Source organism: Mytilus edulis, chromosome 4, assembly GCF_963676685.1.
Source record: "Mytilus edulis chromosome 4, xbMytEdul2.2, whole genome shotgun sequence".
In the NCBI taxonomy this organism is placed as follows: domain Eukaryota; kingdom Metazoa; phylum Mollusca; class Bivalvia; order Mytilida; family Mytilidae; genus Mytilus; species Mytilus edulis.
In genome coordinates, this window is record NC_092347.1 from 60814684 (window position 1) to 60838304 (window position 23621).

Below are 23621 nucleotides of genomic sequence, written 5' to 3' on the forward strand. Positions count from 1 at the left end.
AACACATAATTTCAGGGGGGGAAATGTAATGTAAATGTCTTTGTAAAAATGATTATTATTTAATTGACAGGAAGATCTAGTCATTACCCATGTTGAGGAGCATTGAGGACCAACACATAATTTCAGGGGGGGAATGTAATGTAAATGTCTTTGTAAAAATGATTATTATTTAATTGACAGGAAGATCTAGTCATTACCCATCATGCCGACAAATCGTTGAGAAGTTTCTGTAAATGGCAGATGAACATGAACTTTAAAGATGATGACCATCCTAACCACCATGACATAGCTATACTGCTTACTAAGTAAGATTTGAGGAAATTAGATTGGAATGAATATCAGATGATCTAGACAGATTATTGAACTGACATTCATCTACTATTTATGTCCTGGTTATATATATAAACAAGTCTAAATTAAAAAAACAATGTTGAAACCTATGTTTGCGTCGGATAAAAACCACAATTATTGTAGGCATGCATGTAAAACAAATTTCTTGGTAGAGGGGTCTAAATACAGCAAAAACAAGATTTTCCAAAAGACCTTAAAATTAACAACCCATAAGTATATAATTTATTAAAAAAAAGTTGTATCCTCCCATTATACATGTATATACTTAGATCCTCAGTGCATTTTGTTCATTGCTTTTTCTCTTTAAAATAGTTATCAAACAACAATCTTTTTTATTAAGACTGTGCCTTCTTTTTACAAAATTTCTTACCAATATTCAATGTCATTTATAATTTCGACTGGAGCTTTGTAAATATGTGGCAGTTGTTGGAATTTAAACTTCTGAATTTGAATAAAGTAACTTCACTTTATTAAAACTTTTCCAAATTATATGAAAATAGATATAATTAATAAATAAATATTGAATATTTGTGTATGAAATTTTACTTAAGTTATTTCACATAATACAAAACTGATACATATAGAATAAACTATTTGTATACAAATTTCTAATGAATGCAAAGAAATCTTGTATTAAAGATATAATTGAAAATTGTTATATTTTGTAGGAAGGATATATGTTCCCGAATGAATGAACCCTGTAGTACTTTAGGGTTATCTATGATGTCGGGCATGTGTCAGCCTCATCGTAGCTGTAATATCAACGAAGATACAGGGCTGGCCATGGCTTTTACTGTAGCTCATGAACTTGGACACAAGTAAGACATTTTTGAGGTTCTGTAAATGTATCAAAAGGTTTTTAACTCTAGCTCAAGAACTTAGGCAAAAGAAGGAATATTTAATGTCATTTTCTGGAAATGTACAGTATAAAAAAAACTATGAAAAAAGGAGATGTGGGATATATGTTGACGCAACAGTAACATAACAACAGAGAAAAACCCCAAAAGATGTGTCAAAGTCATCATACTGCCTTGAATAATATATAAGTGATGAAATATAGTGTGTTTAGCTCCTAGTCTGCTTAAGGATGATTACATTTCAGTTAAGACCTTATCAAAACAAAGAATAGCTGTAACATATCTTTAAATTTATTTTCTAATAATTTGGTTAGCTTGCTTGCTGGCTGTGTCTGTAGGACTAGACTACTCTGAAAGGAGGGTAGTATAGTTTACCTTATAATTATTTCTTGGTTCAGCTAATTATAACAAGCCCACTAGCCAAAGATATTACCTTTACCTACACATTCCAGGCATTTTGCTGTAAATTATAAATGTGCTGACATGATTATAGAAATAGAACAGAAACTATAATGATATTTGTAATTTTTATTTTAGGGTTCAGGTAAATTCCAAATTCAACTTTCATCCATATACTCTTGAGATTCAATGTTGACAATATAGCAGTATATTATACATAAAAAAATAAAACTTTTTAAACAGCTCAATGTTTTTTTTAGAAAAAAACACATAAGATTTAGTTAGAATTTGATAAATATTGATGAGATAAAAAAAATTCAAATGAACTTTAAAGATACAAAACACTAAAAAAACAAATAAAAAATTCTCTGTAGGGATTAGAAAATTACTGTCTATAACTGATAAGTTCAAAATAGTAATTTAAAAATAAACATATGACCTTCAAAGAAAAAATAAATCTGATAGCTGCTGATGAATTGAAATGTTTTCTTCAGCTTTGGAATGAAGCATGATGGCTTACATAACAGCTGTGAAATGAAGGACGAAGATGATTTTATGTACGTTATGTCATCACATCTCCTGGTCGCGTCACCAAACATGAAATGGTCAAAATGCAGTAAAAAAGAAATTACAAAATTTGTAGAGTAAGTTTTTACTACAAGAACTGTATTGGTCTCTCAAAGCAATATTGGTATGAATATAAACTTTAAATATTGTTTTCTCTGCTTCAGAGGGCCTTGCATTGGTATGGATGCTTTACCTGCTGTATAAGGCAGACATGAAATTATGATCTAGATCCTTGCTGCTACTTGATATGTACCTAAATATTATTTAATACACTTTTAGTCTATGAGAAGAATCAGCTTTGTTTCTTGAAATTTAAAGGAATGCTTAGAACAGTATCTTCTTATGCATGTATACTTTCATAGTCCAAAGGACATTTTCTTTCAGTAAAAGTACCCTTTTTTGGTGTATATAAAGAGCATTTATATATATAATTGTATGTTTCAGTCGTGGATGGGGATATTGTTTGAATGATGACCCAGGAAATTTAGGAGAGGACTCATTTAACTATCCAGTATTACCCCCTGGGACCATGTATGATGCAGACCATCAGTGTAGATTAATGTATGGACCAGGTGCAGCTTTATGTGAAGGCATGAAACGGGTAGGTTTGAAGATTTAACTTTCCTTGGAGGTTTTAGAGAATAAGTGCAAGTATATATACAAGAAAAAATCAAATAGCACAACTTAAGATATACCAAAAAAAAACCAGTCATAAAGTATGAGTAACTGATAATGTCCTCATACCTCTTGATTATTGTTTTTTATGCCCCACCTACGATAGTAGAGGGGCATTATGTTTTCTGGTCTGTGCGTCCGTTCGTCCGTCTGTCTGTCCCGTTTCAGGTTAAAGTTTTTGGTCAAGGTAGTTTTTGATGAAGTTGAAGTCCAATCAACTTCAAACTTAGTACACATGTTCCCTATGATATGATCTTTCTAATTTTAATGCCAAATTAGAGTTTTTATCCCAATGTCACGGTCCACTGAACATAGAAAATGAAAGTGCGAGTGGGGCATTCATGTACTGAGGACACATTCTTGTTTTTTCATTGGAGTACAACTAGGTATGATTACAATGGTTTCATTAGTTTTCCTGTAATGCTAATTTCTTGGATTTAATGGGCAATAGCTAGCTTTTTTTTAAAATGTTTGGTTGAAATTCTTAAACTATGTTTTATAAGTGTACTCAGAAATAATAAAATAATGGACAATGATTAAATAGCTATATATGACATTTAAAAAAATCAATAATATGACATAAATATTCTTTCATTTTACTTTGAACTGACATGAAAAAAATTATATTTTATAAAACAAATGAAAAATTCTATTTGTGAATTTTGGAGGATATCCATAAAATAAGGGTGAGATAACCAAAGTGCAAAATTTTGTATTGACTTATCAATAATTTTCTTTCTTCAAAAATGCAATTTGAATATTATGCTATACTTATAATCCATTATAGTCTGACACTAATGGACCTAAAACATTTAACAAGCAACAAACAATCAATTAATTAAATCATCTAGTTTCACAAGAACATTTTTTTGATTTTTATTCAAAATTAACATGTTATGTGTAACTGTTTGTGAACCCAGGGTATATATCATATGTTGCATTAAAAAAAATATAGTTATCATTAAACAGAATCCATATAGACAGCTTTGAAGATTTTTGTATTTCTAGGAAGATTTTGATACAAGGATTACTGTTTCTTTGAATAGAATAATTCTGCACATGTGTTTTAAAAGTTATAAAAGATTATGTCATATTTTATTATTCCAAAAATACATTTTGAATATAAACAGTTACATAAACAATTACCAACTAATTTACTGAAAACAAACTTCAAGATTTATACTCAATAAACAAAACCATCATATTTAATGTATACAAAAAACTTTCAAAAGAAGCCAGAAGCTTTTTCATGTTTTTTGTTTATCATTTTAACGAATTTCTGACGTAATGAACATTCTATTTATATATTTTAGGAGGATATATGTAATACTCTTTGGTGTAGAGTTAATAATAGATGTTCCACTAGATTAGAAGCCGCAGCAGAAGGAACCATTTGTGGCAAAAATAAGGTAGTCTTTAATGTTGTTATAAAATACAGAATCTTAAGAGTATAGCCTGAGAGTATAGCATTAACTTGTGTTTGCTTATTTAGAGTGAAAATTAACTTTTGCAACACATCATTTGTGTAATACCTTTATTTAGTTCTTATCCAGAATTCTTGATAAAATAAAAGTCCCAAATTTTGTGAAATGATTTGTGCTGTCCTGCAACATTACATAATTAAATCCCATATTTCAACAATTTATTACAAACGGCTATTCTCAAACCCTCCCATATTAAATTGCTCAATCCAGCATCCTGAAAAAAGTCTTTCCATCTGCAGTGAAGGAACATTTTTTACACATCAAGTTTTTTTCTGTTTTAGGTTTATTAATTAAACGGAATTAAGTCAATAAATTCCAATATACTGTGGATTCATTATTATTCATTGGATATCAATTTTCGTGGTTTTCGTGGGTAGAGGGTAACCTCAAATTTAGATGTTCAACGAACTACATATTTTCTATTAGGTTGTATGAAGACTTTGTCAAAACCACGAAATCACATATCCAGGAAAAAACAGATTTTATGCAATCCACGAAAATTGGTACCCACGAAAATAAATGAATCCACAGTAATATATAGTTTGAAAGCCATGCTTTAAACTTTCTGATATTTTGTGGTTTTTGTAGTGGTGTTTTAATGGGAAGTGTGTAGAGATTGGTGAGAGACCAGAAGCCATTAATGGTAACTGGGGAGAGTGGAGCAGTTGGTCTGATTGTACACGGACATGTGATGCTGGGGTGTCTATCATAGAAAGACATTGTGATAATCCACAGTAAGTACCCCATTAGTATCCATAGTAAAGAAAGGTGGTACCTAACACTACAGGGAGATAAAATCAACTGAAAATTTTAATTACGTTGTGTTGTTAAAGGGAATATTAAGCTTCTCAATGATCAAAATTAGTGTTTTTCAAACTGCTATGTAACCAGTGTAATTTTTCTGATAAAATGGTTGGTTCAAATTTTTTGAAAGTTTTATATTTTTGTCAGAGTGTCAAAGTAAATACTTTGTCAAAATTTTATGAAAATTAAACGAGCCAAATTAATTTTATTGAAAGTGTTGAGTACCACCTTAAGGTACCATGGGATATATCATAATAGTATTTTTAAGAGATTTAACAAAACTGAGAGACAATGAAAATACAAGCAAAAACTCAAAACACTACAATTTTGCAAAAGGGCGTACAATTCGCCCTTGGTGCATCTGCTTTAAAAAAAAAAAAATTGAAAAAATGTGTAATTGGATTTGTACTTTTCAGACCATCACATGGAGGTAAATACTGTATTGGAGAAAGAAAAAGATTCAGAATTTGTAATACAGAGGTGAGTGCACATATTTCCTAAGCTTGTGAAAAAGTTTAAATTTATGGTAAAAAAAACTATGTGACAACAATCTTACAAAATACTGAAAAATCCATACTACAGAATTCTATTCTTTATATATATATACATTGTATTTAAAAGAATATACATGTTATTACTTTTTTACTGAGCTTTTTTCCTTGAAATTCACTCAAATTTAAGTGCTCAAGCAAGTACAAACTTTTCATATCATTCACAGTAGTTAAGGTGTTACCCAACACTTTAACTAAAATTAATTTGGCTTGTTTAATTTTCTTAAAATTTTGACAAAGTATTTACTTTGACCCTTTTACAAAAATATAAAAATTTCAAAAAATTTGAACCAACTGTTTTATCAGAAAAATTACACTTGTTATATAGCAGTTTGACAAACACTTATTTTGATCACTGAGAAGTTTAATATTCCCTTAAGGCCAATTAAAATTAATTGATAGATTTTCATCCCCGCCCGCCCCTCTGAAATCGTCCCGCCCCGATTTTTTTTATTTTGCAAAATTTACGATTTCCGGATTTTGTTCATTTCCGTTACCGGTAACCGTCAATAATTTCGTTTCATTCGAACTTCCTGTTTATAAAATTTCGGTTTTCATATTTCTTGTTTCGAGTACTTTAAAACGGTTATGTTGACAAAATCTGCTGCTCAATGATGACAGTATCATCTACGGAAAATATAGAAAGATTACCAGAAGGGCATGAAATATTCGGGTTACGAGTATTAAATACGCTGTGTCCAACGCAAATCGCGGTATGTCACAAATTGGAAATTTCTTTCATCAGAAAATTGTGGATTCATTTAATAATACATTGACTTTGTGTAAGCAAATTTGGGCTGTGAATGATTTCCAAAGAGCAAGAATCGTGGAACAAATTGGTAGAAAAAAAAAGAGTTCAAAAAGTCGGCAAACATACACAATTGTGTACTAGAAAACCCTTAGATTTACCTATGGCTTTTGTTTTTGTTTAAAAACACAAAATACCATTTATAATGTAATTATATATGTGTCACTTCTTGCATAACTTGAGAATCTTAAAAGCGCCAACTTTACTATTCCTGGAAACACTTGTTTGAGTGTTCATTTCATTCATAATACTTGTGCTGCATATCATTGCATTTGCATAAGTTTATGGGGACTACAAACCATCGCTTAGAGAGCAAAATAAATTTGGAGTTGATAGTCAAATGAATAGAGAATTTCTCCATGGTTTTACTGTTTGCTGAAAATATGTTTCTAAAGTAGCAATTGCATGTAGAACAGTCCGCGTTTCAAATCAGAGATGTTTATTCAAGAATTATGTACGATTCTTTATACATGTTTAAACATTTACATGGTATAAGCTAAATTTTGTAATTATAACACTTGCATATATATGAAGTTCACGCCACAAGAAGGTTTCAAATTGAATAAAATTTAAAAAATAAAATCCTCCCACCCGCCCCATTTTTTTCAAAACTTTGGATGAAAATCTACTAATTAATTTTAGTTGGCCTAACAACACAACCTAATTAAAACGTTTAGCTGATTTTACAGAGTTATCTCCCTGTAGTGTTAGGTACCACCTTAAAATAGTGGCAGAAGATACTAAACAAACAATCAAAGCTGTGGTGTAGTGGTTAGTTCATCGGACTACTAACATAAAGGTTCATGGTTTGATTCACATTCCAGTATGAAGTTTTCAGGGACTGAATTTTTGGCTCTCCCTTGACACCATTTGCGAGTATGGTCTTGAGGAAACGATGATAGTTTGTGCACAATAAATGGCTGACCCATGTTAAGAGAAAGAAATATCTCTTGCACATTAAAGACACCCTTGTAGATTTCAAAAGAAGAGAAGGCTAATGCTGCTACAAGGCAGCACTGGCACTTCCAAGTGGCAAAAGTTGTTTCCCAATCCACTATAAATAAATATGTTTAAAAACTAAACTAAAGAATCAAAAATCATATTATAAGTCAAAGAAAGTCAAGAAAATAAATCAGACGTTTTCTTTGAAAGTGAGTGATGGAATTTCGGTCAAACAAAGATTAGAGTTTTATAATAATTCTTCAAAATCTGGTTCTAGTTCACTTCATATTTTATGGTCTTGCACTTTCAATAAATCCATTTTTTATTTTTTTATTTTTTTCTCAAATTAGATAACTGTTTAACGGAATCTCCCGTTGCTATTGTTGACACTATCAAGTTGTTTTATAAGATATCAAGTTGTTTTATATTGTCAGATTACATAGCGTTAAAACATTTATTTGTGGCAACTAAAGAGATTTAATCAAAATGTTAGATTTAAGAAAGTGCTGGGACATTATGTAAACATTTTAGATATATAACATTATCTGTATCTTAGTGAACAAGTTAAAACAATTTGGAATTTAGCATTACATTTTCCCAACAGAGAATGTATAAATCAATTATTCTGTAGATTTATCATTATTCACAGGGTACCGATTTTCTTAGCTTTTGTGGGTTTATTGAACCACAATTTTTAATGTTCGAAGACTTTAGATACATCAGCATTTTTTGTATGCATGTATGCTGACTTTGGCAAACCATGAAATTAAATATTTTTTTATATTATCAAAAATTAGTACCCATGAAAATAAATGAATCATCTGACAAAAAACTTTTAGCTTTTTATTCAATTCAAAGTGAGAGTGAGAGCAACACAGTAGCAACATTTTAAGAAAACTAAAAAAACTGTTAATTCAATATTATTAGCAATATTTTTATTTATAAAATTTTATTTCAGCCATGTCCTGAAAATGTTCCCAGTTTCCTCCATGTACAGTGTGAAGAATTTAATTACATTCCATATAAGAATGGACTTTATGAATGGGAGGCTGTACCCACACCAAGTAAGATTATGTTATTTAATGTGACATTGTAAAGTTCTGTTTATATAAAAAAGATCTAAGAAATATAGAGATTTGCAGAATTTGCAAAGATTCAACCCTCTCTATCCATAGACGTCATTACAAGAAAGTAAACAGTTCAGGGTCAGTGTTGTTTGATAGTGAGAATAAGACAAAACTGTTAAGTGATCTGTTAATTGTTTGTCAAGAATGGTAACCAATGAGGTAAATTACATTATCACTATTTTACCAAAATTTTCCTTTGATCTTACTGACTGATAATTTCTTTTCTCAGCTCAGTAGACTAAGAATAGAATTATCCCTAGAAACTAAGGGGGCAAATGCTGTTGTCAAGGAATTGACAATCTTGTCATAGGTAGAATAGCAATGAACAGATTATCAATGGTCATCTCAACTCGATTGCTTTTCTCACTTTCTCTGTACCGGCTCTAGCGAGAAAGTCAATCTTGTTGAGATGATATCATATAATTATTGACTAGAAGATGTACAGATATTAGTATCAAGGCAAAAATAAACAACAACACTGGACTTGGTTCAGGCATGTTCAGAATATGAAAAGGTTTAACTAGATTATAGGAATTGAAACTTCTGCCTAATCTAAAATATTGTCACAACACCAAATTCTCATGTTACCACTGACCACTTTAAGAAAATAAATAATAATAGCAAGAATAGCCTTGACTTAGAAATTGTTGACAGCAGAGAGACTCTGAGAGTGATTTTGAAATGTGTGGCAAGGATTGCAAGAGCTTTAATGATGGACATTCTTTTCTTGTGGTTACTGAAACTTTAAACAAAACATCATTAAAACATGCAGTCTATTTAAAGTTAGTTTTTAACATATTACTTATTTTGACATCCGTATAATATGACATTAGTCACTGTAAGATCTTTATATATATAGTTGTTAGGTGAGAAATTTTGAGATAGAGAAGAAAAAAAAAATCACTTTATTTTATTTCATATCTCTTTTGGCACCTATAATTGAATTTTTTTTTTTTTTAATTTGATATATGATAATTCAAGATAAAAGAGGAGGAAATTGAAAAAATCTTGACAAGTTTCATTTGGGTTCTTGATAGCTTGAAGCTGTAAAAATTGTAAAAAAATCCTGACAAGTTCTAGATGGATTTTGATAGCTTCTGACATTGTGATATAGTATTTTCTTTCCCTCATTAAGAAACTGAAAAGGTATTTTTGTTTTGCTTGTCAGGTATAATTGAATGCATTTGATGCAAAAGATACAAGAAATTTATGATATTTTACAGATACCCCTTGCCAGTTACATTGTAAACCCAAAGATAAATTCTTCTCTGTGATGTTGAGAGATACAGTTGTTGATGGAACACCATGTACCCCTGGAAAAAAGAATATGTGTATAAGTGGGAAATGTATGGTAAGTTTTACATATAAATATGTGTACTCACAGAAACCAAGAATATTATATGAATGGTTGATTAATGTTTGAAAATTTTACATATGCACAATGAAATCACAGAAACCAAACTAGTTGTATCAGTAAAAATGAAGAAAAGGGGGATATGGGGCTATATAAAAAAACCATGACAAAAAAACTAAGCATAAGACAATAAGAAGGTAACATCCAACAATAGACAGATGGCCAAACTATGAAGCTCTAAATTGTACTAGTCTAAACCAAAATCAAAAGTAAAAAATTCAATTCTGCAATTTAATAAAGTCTATTTCTCAGAATACCAGAACACATAGCAAAGTTGAATATATTTTTAATTTTCAGTCTTTGCTTGAAATAATATAAAAACTATAGACAAAAACAACCAAAAGACATCTAAAGAGCAACATGCAATCCTCAACAACAGAGGGATGTCTATATAATATGCCATATTATTTACATTGTCCCAAATCTTTATGAAAGTACTGAATAAACTTATCAGAAAGATCTGCCTATAAAATATAATTCTCCAAATAACAAAATGCATTAAGATATGCATCAATATGTTTCAAAAGTTTATGATTAGTTACAGTGATGCAGTTGGCAATGGTATATAATTGAAATATCTATTTCTATGTGGTAATAAGTTTGTATATTGTTAGCTGATATATGCCATGTTCAAGGTTATTCTACTACAAGAACATTAGATTATGATAATGGTAATTCATCACCAAATATCTACACACAATTGCATGATGAATCTAATACACTGGAGTGTTCATTCAATTACCTAACTTCAATTTATTCAAGAGACCCCCTGGTGTTAGTAGAAGTCGGTACTTACACCATTTTAATTCAGAATGTCACTCTACATAGATAACATAAAGATATAGAATATATAAATATAGATCAAAGACACACATAGCTGGATAGGGCAGATTGTTTCTTTACAAATATTAGAAAATGGTCTATTTTTATTTTTAAAATGTATTTTAATATAAAATGTAAACGATCGTGAATAGTAAAAATCTTACAATAACTTCATAATGGAAAAAAAGTTATAAAGATGGTAACAATTTTTGAATTTAAACCAAATCTGTAGTACTTCATAGACAGTTAGCCAACCTATATTGAGTTTATTCATAAATTTTGCTGAAAAAAACCCAAGTCTTTAAATTAAAAAAATTATAATATATTCCCTCAAACATTTCCATAACATCAGGTGGACAACATATATGATTAATACCAAGGATCATGATTTATTTTCAGCATGTTGGTTGTGATTATGTGATTAATTCCAAGGATCATGATTTATTTTCAGCATGTTGCTTTTGATTATGTGATAAATTCCAAGGATCATGATTTATTTTCAGCATGTTGGTTGTGATAATGTGATTAATTCCAAGGATCATGATTTATTTTCAGCATGTTGGTTGTGATTATGTGATCAATTCCAATGATCATGTTTTATTTCATCATGTAGGATGTGATTATGTGATTGATTCCAAGAATATGTTTTTTTTTCAGCATGTTGGTTGTGATTATGTGATTAATTCCAATGCTAAAGAGGACCATTGTGGTGTGTGTAGAGGGGACGGGACTACATGTGAAACTATTAAGGACCAATATAACGAAACTCAGGGTTTAGGTAAAAATGTCATTCATTTTACTAAAATGCAATAATTCATTATAATAAACTATGTATTAAAACACAGTTGAAGTCTACTATCTAGATGCAATGCAATATAATAATAAAACTAAACCAGATTGATGAAAATAAGTAAAAATTGGACATGCTAAATTATTATAAAGTTTATATAAAAGGTTTTAGCCAATTTTAAAATGAATATGACAATTAATGTGAGTTCTTGTCTAAAACAACACTCACATTAATTCCAGTGGGAGTACCACAGTTATCAAATAATTTTCAATGTTCTCTTTTCTTACAACAGGTTATGTAGAAGCTGCTATAATACCAAAGAATGCACGTAACCTTTTGGTAGAAGAAGTGGCGGAAGCTAACAACTATTTAGCAGTGCAGAATGATAAAGGAGAATATTATCTGAATGGTAATTGGTTTATACAGTGGAGTGGGGACTATGAAATTGCTGGGACCATTTTAACATATCAAAGACATAGAAACAAGGAGATGTTCAAAGCTGCTGGACCATTGAAAGAACCATTACATATAATGGTGAGATAGTTATATTAATTATCCTGTTTTATTTGATTTTATTCGGTTGATGGTTTTTCTATTCCCTCAACAAATCTTCAGAAAGTATAGACATGTTTGTTCATCATTGGTTCATAGTTTAGTATGTATATACCTAACACATTACTGGAGTGAAAAAAAGGCCAACAGCATCATTGAATTATTACCTTACTTAGACCAATGATATTCGATTAAAAGCATTCAGAAATTTAAAGTATAGGTCAAGGTTAATTGATAGCAATCTACCATGGGATGCTGCATTTTATGGTGTCCTTGATATTGTTAAAATTTCTTCTTACAGGAGAAGTTTTTCTGGGGATAAAAAAAAAAACCACCTGGGATTTGAAAATTTAATAAGGTTTTAACAGTCAATCTACCAAATTATGAATTTTCTATTGTAACATAATATAGATGGAAAAAAAACTAAATTTTTTAAGAGATTTTGTTCTAATATAAAAGTGGTTGTTACTGAACTAGACATTGGAAGGATTCTTTTTCATTACAGCTATTGCTCCAGGGAAGAAATCCTGGTGTTAGATTTGAATATACTGTACCAAAAGAGAACTTTACCGATACGAGACCACCTGACTTTACATGGCAGTATCAAGATTGGACACATTGTACATCTTCTTGTGGAGGAGGTATGTTTTGTTATTGTTTAGGAAAACCTATATATATATATAATTTATTATAAAGACTAAAAAAGAAGTGGCTTAATCAGTGGGAAAAAATGGACAAATTCATGGTAAAAAAATATATTTTTTTTTAATAAAACCTATATATATATATAATTTATTATAAAGACTAAAAAAGAAGTGGCTTAATCAGTGGGAAAAAATGGACAAATTCATGGTAAAAAAATATTTATTTTTTAATAAAAGGGGTGGAGGCATAAGCTGTCTACACTTCAAGTGCTTGCAACTGCATATGAGACAGGATATGTCTTAAAAATAATATGATATAAGGCAAATAATATATGGTATTGGATATATGTTTAAGTGGAGCATCTATATCATATATATTATTACAGCTTTAGTTTTAAAGGAGCTCAATATGATATAGATTTGAAAAAGAAAATTAATTATTTGTTGCTTGCTTAACCTCATGAATAAAAGGATTTAGATGTTGGGTAAACGATTTAAGTACAGGGAATTGTATGTTATTTTAGGTACACAGAGATCGGAAGTTATTTGTGTGGAGAAAGAGGCAGGAATTGTAGATGATATTTATTGTAACTCAACATCTAATCCTGATGATAAACAAAGAGTGTGTAATGCACATCTCTGCCCAGCAAGGTAATTTTCTCTTTGATCTACAGTGTATTGATTTATTTTTCATGGGTACAAATTTTAGGATATTTTAGAGGATATTTGAATTTATGTTTTTTTATTTGCATATTAGTCTGTTAAAAAAATGGAAATTTGTAGAACATCTAAATATGTGGTTTACCTACTGGTATACCAACTAAATCCATGAAAATCAGGAATTTCATGAATAATAATGAATCCACAATTATTGATTTATCTCCCTTTGAAACTATTTCATGACACTTCCATATTGAATAATCAGTGCATAGATAGCATTGTCAAAGAAAATAAATTTCACTGCTGGTACAAAGTGCCATAACTCAAAATTAAATTTCTGCAAATATCAGTCAGCCTCTAACTTATAACATGAAATTAATCATTGCAACTGTTCTCATTGTTTGAACTCTGCAGAGAACAATATCGATTGAATTTATATAAAAAGGCAGTTCAACTTGAAAACAATTTAATAGCATGATAAAAGCTAACTGGGTAGAAGTTTATTTCATTTGCAGTAAATCATTTATTTATACAAAGAACTTTTTTTCAATTTTTTATATAAATAAAACAGGATTTTCCTCAATATCACAAAAATAAAAATCGCATTTTAGTCTTATTGACAAAATTGCAATAATAAATGCAAGCAATAACTTCTTAATTTACGGTACCTCAAGGAATGTTTTTACTCAATTAAAATCAAGGAATGTTTTTTTTTAAGATGGTGGACAGGACCATGGCAGCATTGTTCTGTCACATGTGGTAATGATGGTATCCATCGTCGTACTGTAATATGTGTGAGGAGTCTTGGGAAAGATGAACAAATAGCCCTAGAAGATACTGCGTGTGAGGAACTAGAAAAACCAGCTGAGGCAGAGAGGTGTAGGGAAAAAGTTCCCTGTCCCGGGACCAGTGAATGGGTTACTACTGATTGGTCTTCTGTAAGTAACTTTTGTAATTTTTCCATGACACTTCAAGTAGTTCATATATTGAATAGCGAGTGTATTGATAATGTTGCCAAAGAACATAAAATTTTAAAGTTGGTACAAAGTGGCATAACTCAAAATTAAATTTCCAAAAATATCAGTTTTTCAGTGATTAGAAATACTTGAGATTAATTCAAATTTTTGTCTTAGATTTTAGATTCACATTCTATTTATGATTTAATAAAGAATGATATATCAAAGACATTGAGTGAAGAAAATATTTGCTTTTTATTTTCTTTTGTTTACTTAAAATAAAACGTTGCTGGAAATAATCTTATACCACTCCCTTAATTTTGCAGTGTGCTGAAAATGTGTGTGGTATAAGAACCAGAACTGTGACCTGTATAGATCTATCTATTGGATGTGATTCTGCATCCATGCCTTCCTCCTGGTCCAAGTGTAGCAATGTTTCATGCGGATACTGGGTCACAGAGGAATGGGGAATTGTAAGTACAATTCAAAACACTTGTATAATTTTTTTGTTTCCATTTTAACTCACAGGCACAGTGTTTTCTAACTGCTCTGTCAACACTTAAGTTGTGGGTTTGAATATTGCGCCAGGCCGGATTCTATTCCTATCTTAATTGACTAAGATTATGATTTTTTTCTGATGAAAGTTGGTCTCTCTGGGCAATTTGGCTTCCTCCATCAGTTAGGCCCCGAAATAGCCATTAGTCTGTTAAACATTAGTCAATATATCTTAAAAATTGAAATATATAATTGAAAAGTTCATTGTTATTAAGAAATGTAAACTGATTATAAACACAAAATATGTTGTGATCTTGACATTTCTATTTATGAATTGTTTAAACTTTTTCTATATTTTAGTGTTCAAGCGAATGTGATAGTGGAACAAGAGTTAGAAAAGTATCTTGTGTTAGTAGCCAGTTTTGTGATCTTGACCTTGAGCCACCCAATCAGGAGCCTTGTAATACTCACACTTGTCCAACCACAACAACTGTTTCAACAACTACCAAGATAACCACTACATCAGCTACCACAACACCAACTTCTGTTCCCACGACAACAAGAAAAGAAATGGCGGCAGCTGATTTATTTGATATACATGAATATTTACCAGATACTAAAGAAGTTTCAAATTCAAATGGATTATCAAAATCAAACGAAAAATTAAACAAAAAAGATACTATTTTAGAAAGCAATACACAAGAAGATTTATTGAATAATAATGATGGTGATGCTAAATTAGAAGAAGTGAATCTTGGCAATGGGAAAATAGTAGAAATACATGAAGGTGGATTTGAAAATGGAATGGAAAGAAACCTGGACAATATTTTTTCTGAAATGCATATTTCTGGACCCAAGGACTTTAGTCTACAATCTGAATCAATTCAAAGTAATAATGAGCTACAAAATAAAACTGATATAGCCAAGTCTGAGGTCAGTCAAATGTCGACTGATGACAAAAATATAAAGGAAGACCTGGAAGATGTTCCTGACATGTACAATGTGATGGAGCTTGGTCATGATGAACATGAAAATAATGTTTCTAAATCTGATTCCAATAAGGGCCTCCATAATAACAAAACTAGTAATGGTACTAATGTTATAGATACTACTGCCAATAAAACACAAGAATTAACAATTTCAATCAAAGAAGGCGGTGATGATAAAAAAACAAATATAACGATCCCACAAGCTGTGGACGAGGATATTGTAGATATTCAGAGTCAGACGGGGAATGATAAACATCAACATAAACATCAAATTCAAGGGATAGAAAATATAGGTCAGACAGAGGTCAAGGTTGATATAAAAGAACTTGGACCAGGAAGGATACCAGATGGAATGAGAAGACCTTTACCTGACCTTATCAGTGTGGACAGTCTTTTAGATAATTTACATATACTTACAAATAGTAATGGGGAAGACGACCTGAAATGGACAGTAGATGGCTGGACTGAGGTGAGAAAATTGTTAGATATGTTTGTAAGATATTTGCAAGTAAATAAAATTGTTAAATAATAGGAAAAAAAAGATATGGTCACTTTATGATTAAAAATAAGACAACTCTTCACAAGAGATCAAATGGGAAGAAGTGAGGAACATAAGGAATTATAAAGTTTTATATTCTTTGTTAAAACTTTTTTACAGTTTTTCAGGTAAATAATTCCTTTGTGCTTTTGATTGTGATGCTCACCTTTGATGCACAGGTGTGCCATTACGTAATTCTAATACTAATAAGTTTCCTTGTATGATTAATTTTTAAATTATCCCATTGATGTATCATTTTCTGCATGTGTTCAATTTTGAATTTAGTTGTATTTTTTTTTTAAATCAGTGTTCTCGTCTTTGTGGATATGGAGTACAAACACGCCAGGTGTGGTGTAAGAATGAGACGTCAGGTGATATAAAAGATGAAGAAGAATGTGACATTTTAACCAAACCAACAGCCATCAAATCTTGTATCATAGAAAAATGTAGAGATTGGAAAACTTCACCATGGAATCAGGTTAGCATTTTTGATACTATTATTACAGTGTTCTCCCCAGGCCGATATGACGCTTCATAATATTTTCGTAGATCCCGCAGTGTATTAATTGGCCGTTGTCCCTTAATACTTGATCCCACAGCGTGTTAATTTTCACATTTTCATTATAAATATTGGTTAAAATTGACAAGTTGCTGATCACCGCTGAGAGGTCAGTCAGTGTTACGCAATAACTGTTACTGAACAAGATTTACCTGAGCCACGCTTATCTCAGCCTTATCGGACTATGTTACCAAGTAATAGCGTAAATGATTATTAAAAAGATAGATATGTGTAGAATAAAATTAAAACAAATAAAAACTTCAGCGCAGAAATTAAAGAAATAAATCGCAAATACATTGTATTTTCGCATTGTGTGTGTGATCACTTGACCATTTACATAACAGATTTTTTCATTGGTCGAGAAGAAGAATCTATTTTAACATGACCAATGAACGCGCTGATTACACTTGATAAATTTGAATACACATGGATAAAGATATTTACGATGAAAATTATGAATGAGAGTATTTGAGAATGAAAAATATTAAATAAACTTTGATTAAAGATAACTAGGAGACCGCAAATACATTGTATTTTCGCATTGTGTGTGTGATCACTTGACCATTTACATAACAGATTTTTTCATTGGTCGAGAAGAAGAATCTATTTTAACATGACCAATGAACGCGCTGATTACACTTGATAAATTTGAATACACATGGATAAAGATATTTACGATGAAAATTATGAATGAGAGTATTTGAGAATGAAAAATATTAAATAAACTTTGATTAAAGATAACTAGGAGACCGCAAATACATTGTATTTTCGCATTGTGTGTGTGATCACTTGACCATTTACATAACAGATTTTTTCATTGGTCGAGAAGAAGAATCTATTTTAACATGACCAATGAACGCGCTGATTACACTTGATAAATTTGAATACACATGGATAAAGATATTTACGATGAAAATTATGAATGAGAGTATTTGAGAATGAAAAATATTAAATAAACTTTGATTAAAGATAACTAGGAGACTGGAGTTATTTATTTTAATAGAAAGTGAAAAAAAAAGTTGCTTGCAAGGTTAATTCGTCTCAAACTCGTGTTTTTAGAAATAAAATGATCATTGAACATCAATCGTAAATCTGTGCGTCGGGAAATACCAGTATGTGACAATCAACATGGCGGGTACGGATTCAATGCAGCTTCTGTATAATGTCACTAGTAAATAATTTCAATGCTTTTAACTTTAATGAATTTGTAAAGTTTCGTTTATATCTACCTGCCAAAGATAGGTTTTAGGAATAATACACACGGAAGGGAGTAATGTCAAACTGCGGAAACTATAGTCAGCTGTTCATTAAAACATTTTTGTTATAAAAAGTTGTATACCAATTATCTTAACCGTAACCGATTTTATTAATTCTGAATGAACATGTTCTCTGATAATTACAAAGGGTTGACTTCTAAGCTAAAGGCAGATGATGGAAGTAGATTTTTTTTCTCAACCAAATGACTTCTAATAAAAGAATACACCTTCCTCTACACTGTCAGTATAAGCAGATGTCATTGGTTCTCCTACCAACCGAGCTAAATTTTTAGCAAGTGATAACAGCAAGCACCTGTCTCTGGTTTCAATGAAATGGCTGACTGATTTTTTCATGGCTTATAGATGTTAAAGGGGGTATAAGCAAAAGTTATTGTACATTTGTTGTAAGAGGGGGTTTTCAACCCTATTAAAAGAGGATAAAGACAAAATTGAGGAACAGACTGTCCAACAAAATATCATTATCTTGAATCAATACAATCCCTAGAAGGAGCAGAGAGTATAGAGATGAATATTTATATTTTGACTTCTTTTAAAATTGACTGAATATGAATAACTTTTGTGTTTAAAATCATTTTATTTCATATACATTCTTGTACTTTATACTCTGCATTATTAAACACATAACACAAAACATTATTATTCATATAGCATGTCATGATTTATAACTGATTGCTTCAAATCACACAAGTTCAATCTAAAAAAAAAAAGAGTTACGGGCCCTTGAATTTTGCGCCTTCAAAAAATACTGGGGAGAACACTGTTATAACAGTCATTAAATATAATGACTTTGTATCTGATATGAAAAATACATTTATTTCTTTACAACTACAAATATATGAGAAATATTGAAAACCAGAGGCCAAAGGTACCAAAGGAATAATCCAACTCATATGACATATACAAACAAAAAACGATCAAAAGACCATCAATAGTATTCAAAACACAACATATTGAAGTTTCTTATTCTTTTATGCCTGATGGCTTGAAACAAACAACAATCAACCAATCAATCTTTAAAGAAGTATTAGAATTATTCCTATTGGTGTTATAATTCATTGAATCCCTTAATCCTATAACAACTTCTGTTAAATTTCCAATCAAAAGTGGAAGCTCATTAGACGAATTACTGGTGACATCAGGTAAAGTTGGCGAGACTTCCTGGTCTTCATTTGACAATTGTTCAGGTTCGGAAACTGATTTGAGATTATCAAAATAAATTTGTTGTAACACTGTTTTACTTAATTTTGAAGTAATGTTTATTCCAATATTTGTCAGTTCTTCCTTGAACTTCTTAACTGTCAAAGACGAACAGTCACTTTCTTGTCTGCTGATTTCAATGGAATCCGGAGAAAACCGACTTGTAGATTTCCTTTTTCTCCGAGAAGCCATAATGTTAAGTAATCCGTAAAAAACATTCAAAGTTAAAAACTAAACTTTGCATATATATTAAAAGTGTTGTATTAATTCCAGAATATTATTTTTGGTAAGACAAGAACTGCTAACGAAACTGATCAAAAGAAGACAGCGTTATCTATCAAAATAATTTCAATAATGATTATTTTAACGCCTATGGTCTGACCGCTATCTGACTGCTAAGCTATAAAATTCTCGATGAGACACAGAAACAAAAACAATCACCCGAAAGTCGTTATGGATCATTAAGAGAAGAACTTCTCAAACGAGCAATAAAATGCAGCTGTCGAAACAATTATAAACCAAATTATATGCTATATATTCAAATAATTTAACATTTATTGTAACTGATGCATATTGTATTATTTCAAGAATATTTAATGCACTTTTAAACATTGTAAAATATCAAAAACAGCATCATGCATAGCCAAAATTAGCTATTTGAGTCAGCAATAGTCACAATAATTATTCTTTACCCTTTTAGTGCTCTTCTACTTGTGGCTATGCTGTACAGAAGAGAACTGTAACCTGTCCTGATAAACATCAGTGTGATCCAGATCAAAGACCAACAGACCTACAAAACTGTAAAGTCCCAGCATGCCTTGCATGGATCCAAGGCCAGTGGAGCAAGGTAAAATATCAAACAATACTTACACCTTTTAATATATTGAGAGTTCAGGTAAAATTTTGAGCTATAAAAAAGTGTTGAAAAACATATGGTATATCACCATGGCCAAAAGAAAAAGACAAACATACCTACCTCTTATATTATTAGACATATTATCTCCCTTTAAATGATTACATATTATCTCCCTTTACATAACTGGTAAGAAATATTTTAATTGTGGTAAGCCTATGTTTTTTATGTGCATCAATAATAGGATGTGTCCACGGGACATAGATGACGCCCCTGCTTTCAAACAAAGTTGTAAAAGAGGCATAATTCCAGGATGGTAGATGTGACACCAGCCAAACTTGATCTGAGTTTTGTGGTAATAATCATTTTGTATAAGTTTTTTGATTAAATTTGGTTGAGGTAAACTAAAGTTAGAGGACAGAATTTTGGGATGTTCGCACAGACTGAGGGACAAGCGTAAACCTCAAACCTATCGGCTATGACAGGGTCATAAAAACACATTTTCTTGAAATTGGGCTCATTTTATTGGAATTATTTTTATTTTCAGTGTTCACAAACATGTAATGGTGGTCAGCAGATACGGTTGGTTGAATGTGTAAATATGACATCACAAAGAATTGCTGTTGGTTGTCCAGAACCTCTTAAACCAGCAGAATCTCAAGACTGTAATACAGATGCCTGTCCTAATCAAGATAGAGGTACTAATTTATTACTGAATACTGTAAACCAACTTATTTTTCGTAAGCGATTTATTTTCGCGAGTAGAAAAATAACGCGAATATAAATCTTCGTGAATATGTACACCTTGGATCTTTCCTTATAAAACTTCATCATGTAAATCAGGAAATCGTGAAATTTAATAGCCACGAAGTGTTCAAGAAAAGGTGAAACGTGAAATAATGTATCCGCGAATAAGTTGATTTACAGTATCTGCTTAAATCATTCAATACTGCAAAACATGAACAGTCAATAATAGATAAGATAGTTTCAGTGATTGTTTTATGACAAAAAAAATGATTTTAAGATAATGCTTCTTGAATAGCTGTATTGACAAAAATAATCAATTCCTGTAAATAAAGGTAGTAAAAATAACTACAAGTTAGTATACATGTTTTTTTTTCATCTTTCAGAGCTAAAGAAACACACTTGTGACAGTAATGTAATGAGTTATAAAGTATGTCGGGCTTTACGGCGTATGGGACATTGTAACAAAATGTTTGTCAAGGTCAAATGTTGCAAAACCTGTGAAGAAAGAAAATGGAGAGAAAATCGTCCAAAAGGTGACCTAGAGAGATAATACCGGTGAACTTTTATTTGTCCAATGTAAAAAGGCAAAGTTACAGTTAGGGGATTGTATTGGTTTTTATAGAGATATATCATGAACTGTGAGGAAAGCTTTATCTCTTGTAGAGAGTAAATCATAGAAATGTTTGCTTAATAATGTAAGCCATTTATACTCTTTTAACGAAGCAGGTTTGTTTACTGCAAGTTCATTGTATGGCAAATTATTTGTCAATGTGTATTTTTCTTGTGATGAAAAGTTGTAAACTTGTCATGGTGATATTGCTAGTTTGATATGAAAAGTTATATTGGAATAGGGTGGATAAGTTGGGCATTAGTAATAAGTATGATACTGTTGAATACCAGTACAAAAAAATAAGTTATTTGAATAAAAAACAGAAGTGATAATTCCATTTTCTACATCCAACAAATATTTATATGTAAATAAATATCATTTAAGCATTTTTTTAAATTACGGTAACCATATTTATATAATCATTACATATTTTCATTTGTTCAAAAATTTATTATGAAATAAAAGTGATGAAATAATTTAGGATGAAAGTGTGTCTTAATCACAAACCTTCTTATGTATGAAACAAAATTATATTATAACCATAAAATGACGAAGGCATGTTCAGCTGGCTCTAATATATATATTGTTTTGAAACATTTAAGTCATTGCTGGTAAATATAAATAAGGTTTATCCTCAGAGCATGGATTTCTGAGGAAAATGTGTGTTTTGACGAAAACAATTTCCTTTTAGAGATAGCATTATTCAACATAATACGGTTTCGTCCTATATGCCCATTGCAAAAGGTCTCACAAATAGAGCAAGAATTGGTTAATCTTTTTCAGCACCATTTTTACCTTTTTTATGAAGAGTGTCATCTTGTTTCATTAAAAGTTTTTTGCGGACTTTGTAAGTACGATGATCATGGTCATGTTGTGTAAATCATTGATATCATTAATTGTCCAATATTATAAAACAAAAGTTATGACATAAGGGCATAAGTATGACCTTTTGCACCTCTTTGAAAGTAGTGAGAGTGTCTGTAAATGAAGTAGCACATATGTGGTTTATAGATTGCAATGCAATTTTGTTGAAGAGTTGCAGGTTGATTTTTTAATTCAATTGGAAGGGATTTTTCAATTAGTTATTTGGTTTATTCCAGATGAGTATAATCTTTAGGAATTCAAAGAAATAACACCAATAGACCACTTTCGAGTTCATCCGTCACCGGAAAAAACTCCTCAATTATACACGCCTTTATCACCGTCATTTGTGCGTTTAGGGGCGTCGTCACTTCCATTCCAATGTTGAGCGAGTGGTTGGAAAACTATATTTCTATATTGTACGAATTATTCGGCAAATTGAATTCTCAAAATTGACAACCAGCACTGCTGTCATTAGGGAATTGTCATTAAGTACCTACAGAACAACCATTATTTCTAGTTTATCCTACACAGTGACGATCACTAAGACGCTTGATGAATGTAAATAGTGCAGGGATACAGGCGAGCCCCTCGATCTGGTAAATGACGTCATAAAGGCGTGTATAATTGACGATTTTTTTCCGGTGACGGATGAACTCGAAAGTGGTCTATTCACATCATATTGGAAAATGTTTGTCTTATTATTTGCTTCTTATTATTTGTTATAAGTGATTGTTATTGACAACCGAAATAAAATAGGCCAGTTTAATAAGATATTTTTGAAGACAGTCAATGCATGAATTGGTATGAATTATAACAGGTGCATTATCATCATCACTGTGCATGTACATTTTCTTGAAAGACATGGTAGAACCTTATTCTTAAGAGAGCCCTGATTGTAAATACACATTTTGTTCTAATATAAATTTTAAATATTTGAAAACTTTCTTTAGTGTCTTTTGTACCATAAACAAAAATTGCCAGTTTTAAGGATAAAATGTGGATATTATATATATTCTAATCCTGTTGGAAATACAACAGTATTTTGAATCACAAACCACTCCATTTTTTTTAGAAAGTATCTCATGTATT

General features: G+C 30.8%; 1 protein-coding gene across 1 annotated transcript in view; it reads left to right on the forward strand.

Moving 5' to 3' along the window:
• Window positions 1-21733, forward strand: part of LOC139521942 (A disintegrin and metalloproteinase with thrombospondin motifs 6-like) — a 72469-nt gene extending 50736 nt beyond the window's left edge. The window contains exons 6-25 of the mRNA XM_071315759.1: window positions 181-305; window positions 1020-1169; window positions 2102-2251; window positions 2619-2775; window positions 4163-4258; window positions 4922-5067; window positions 5554-5617; window positions 8397-8502; window positions 9789-9916; window positions 11459-11579; window positions 11884-12125; window positions 12649-12784; window positions 13312-13438; window positions 14166-14385; window positions 14730-14876; window positions 15259-16356; window positions 16733-16903; window positions 20159-20305; window positions 20859-21009; window positions 21442-21733. Of these exons, the coding sequence (XP_071171860.1) occupies window positions 181-305; window positions 1020-1169; window positions 2102-2251; window positions 2619-2775; window positions 4163-4258; window positions 4922-5067; window positions 5554-5617; window positions 8397-8502; window positions 9789-9916; window positions 11459-11579; window positions 11884-12125; window positions 12649-12784; window positions 13312-13438; window positions 14166-14385; window positions 14730-14876; window positions 15259-16356; window positions 16733-16903; window positions 20159-20305; window positions 20859-21009; window positions 21442-21608 (3849 nt within the window). The 3' untranslated portion in view covers window positions 21609-21733. The remainder of the gene's footprint in view (window positions 1-180; window positions 306-1019; window positions 1170-2101; window positions 2252-2618; window positions 2776-4162; window positions 4259-4921; window positions 5068-5553; window positions 5618-8396; window positions 8503-9788; window positions 9917-11458; window positions 11580-11883; window positions 12126-12648; window positions 12785-13311; window positions 13439-14165; window positions 14386-14729; window positions 14877-15258; window positions 16357-16732; window positions 16904-20158; window positions 20306-20858; window positions 21010-21441) is intronic.
• The last annotated feature ends 1888 nt before the right edge of the window (window positions 21734-23621 follow it).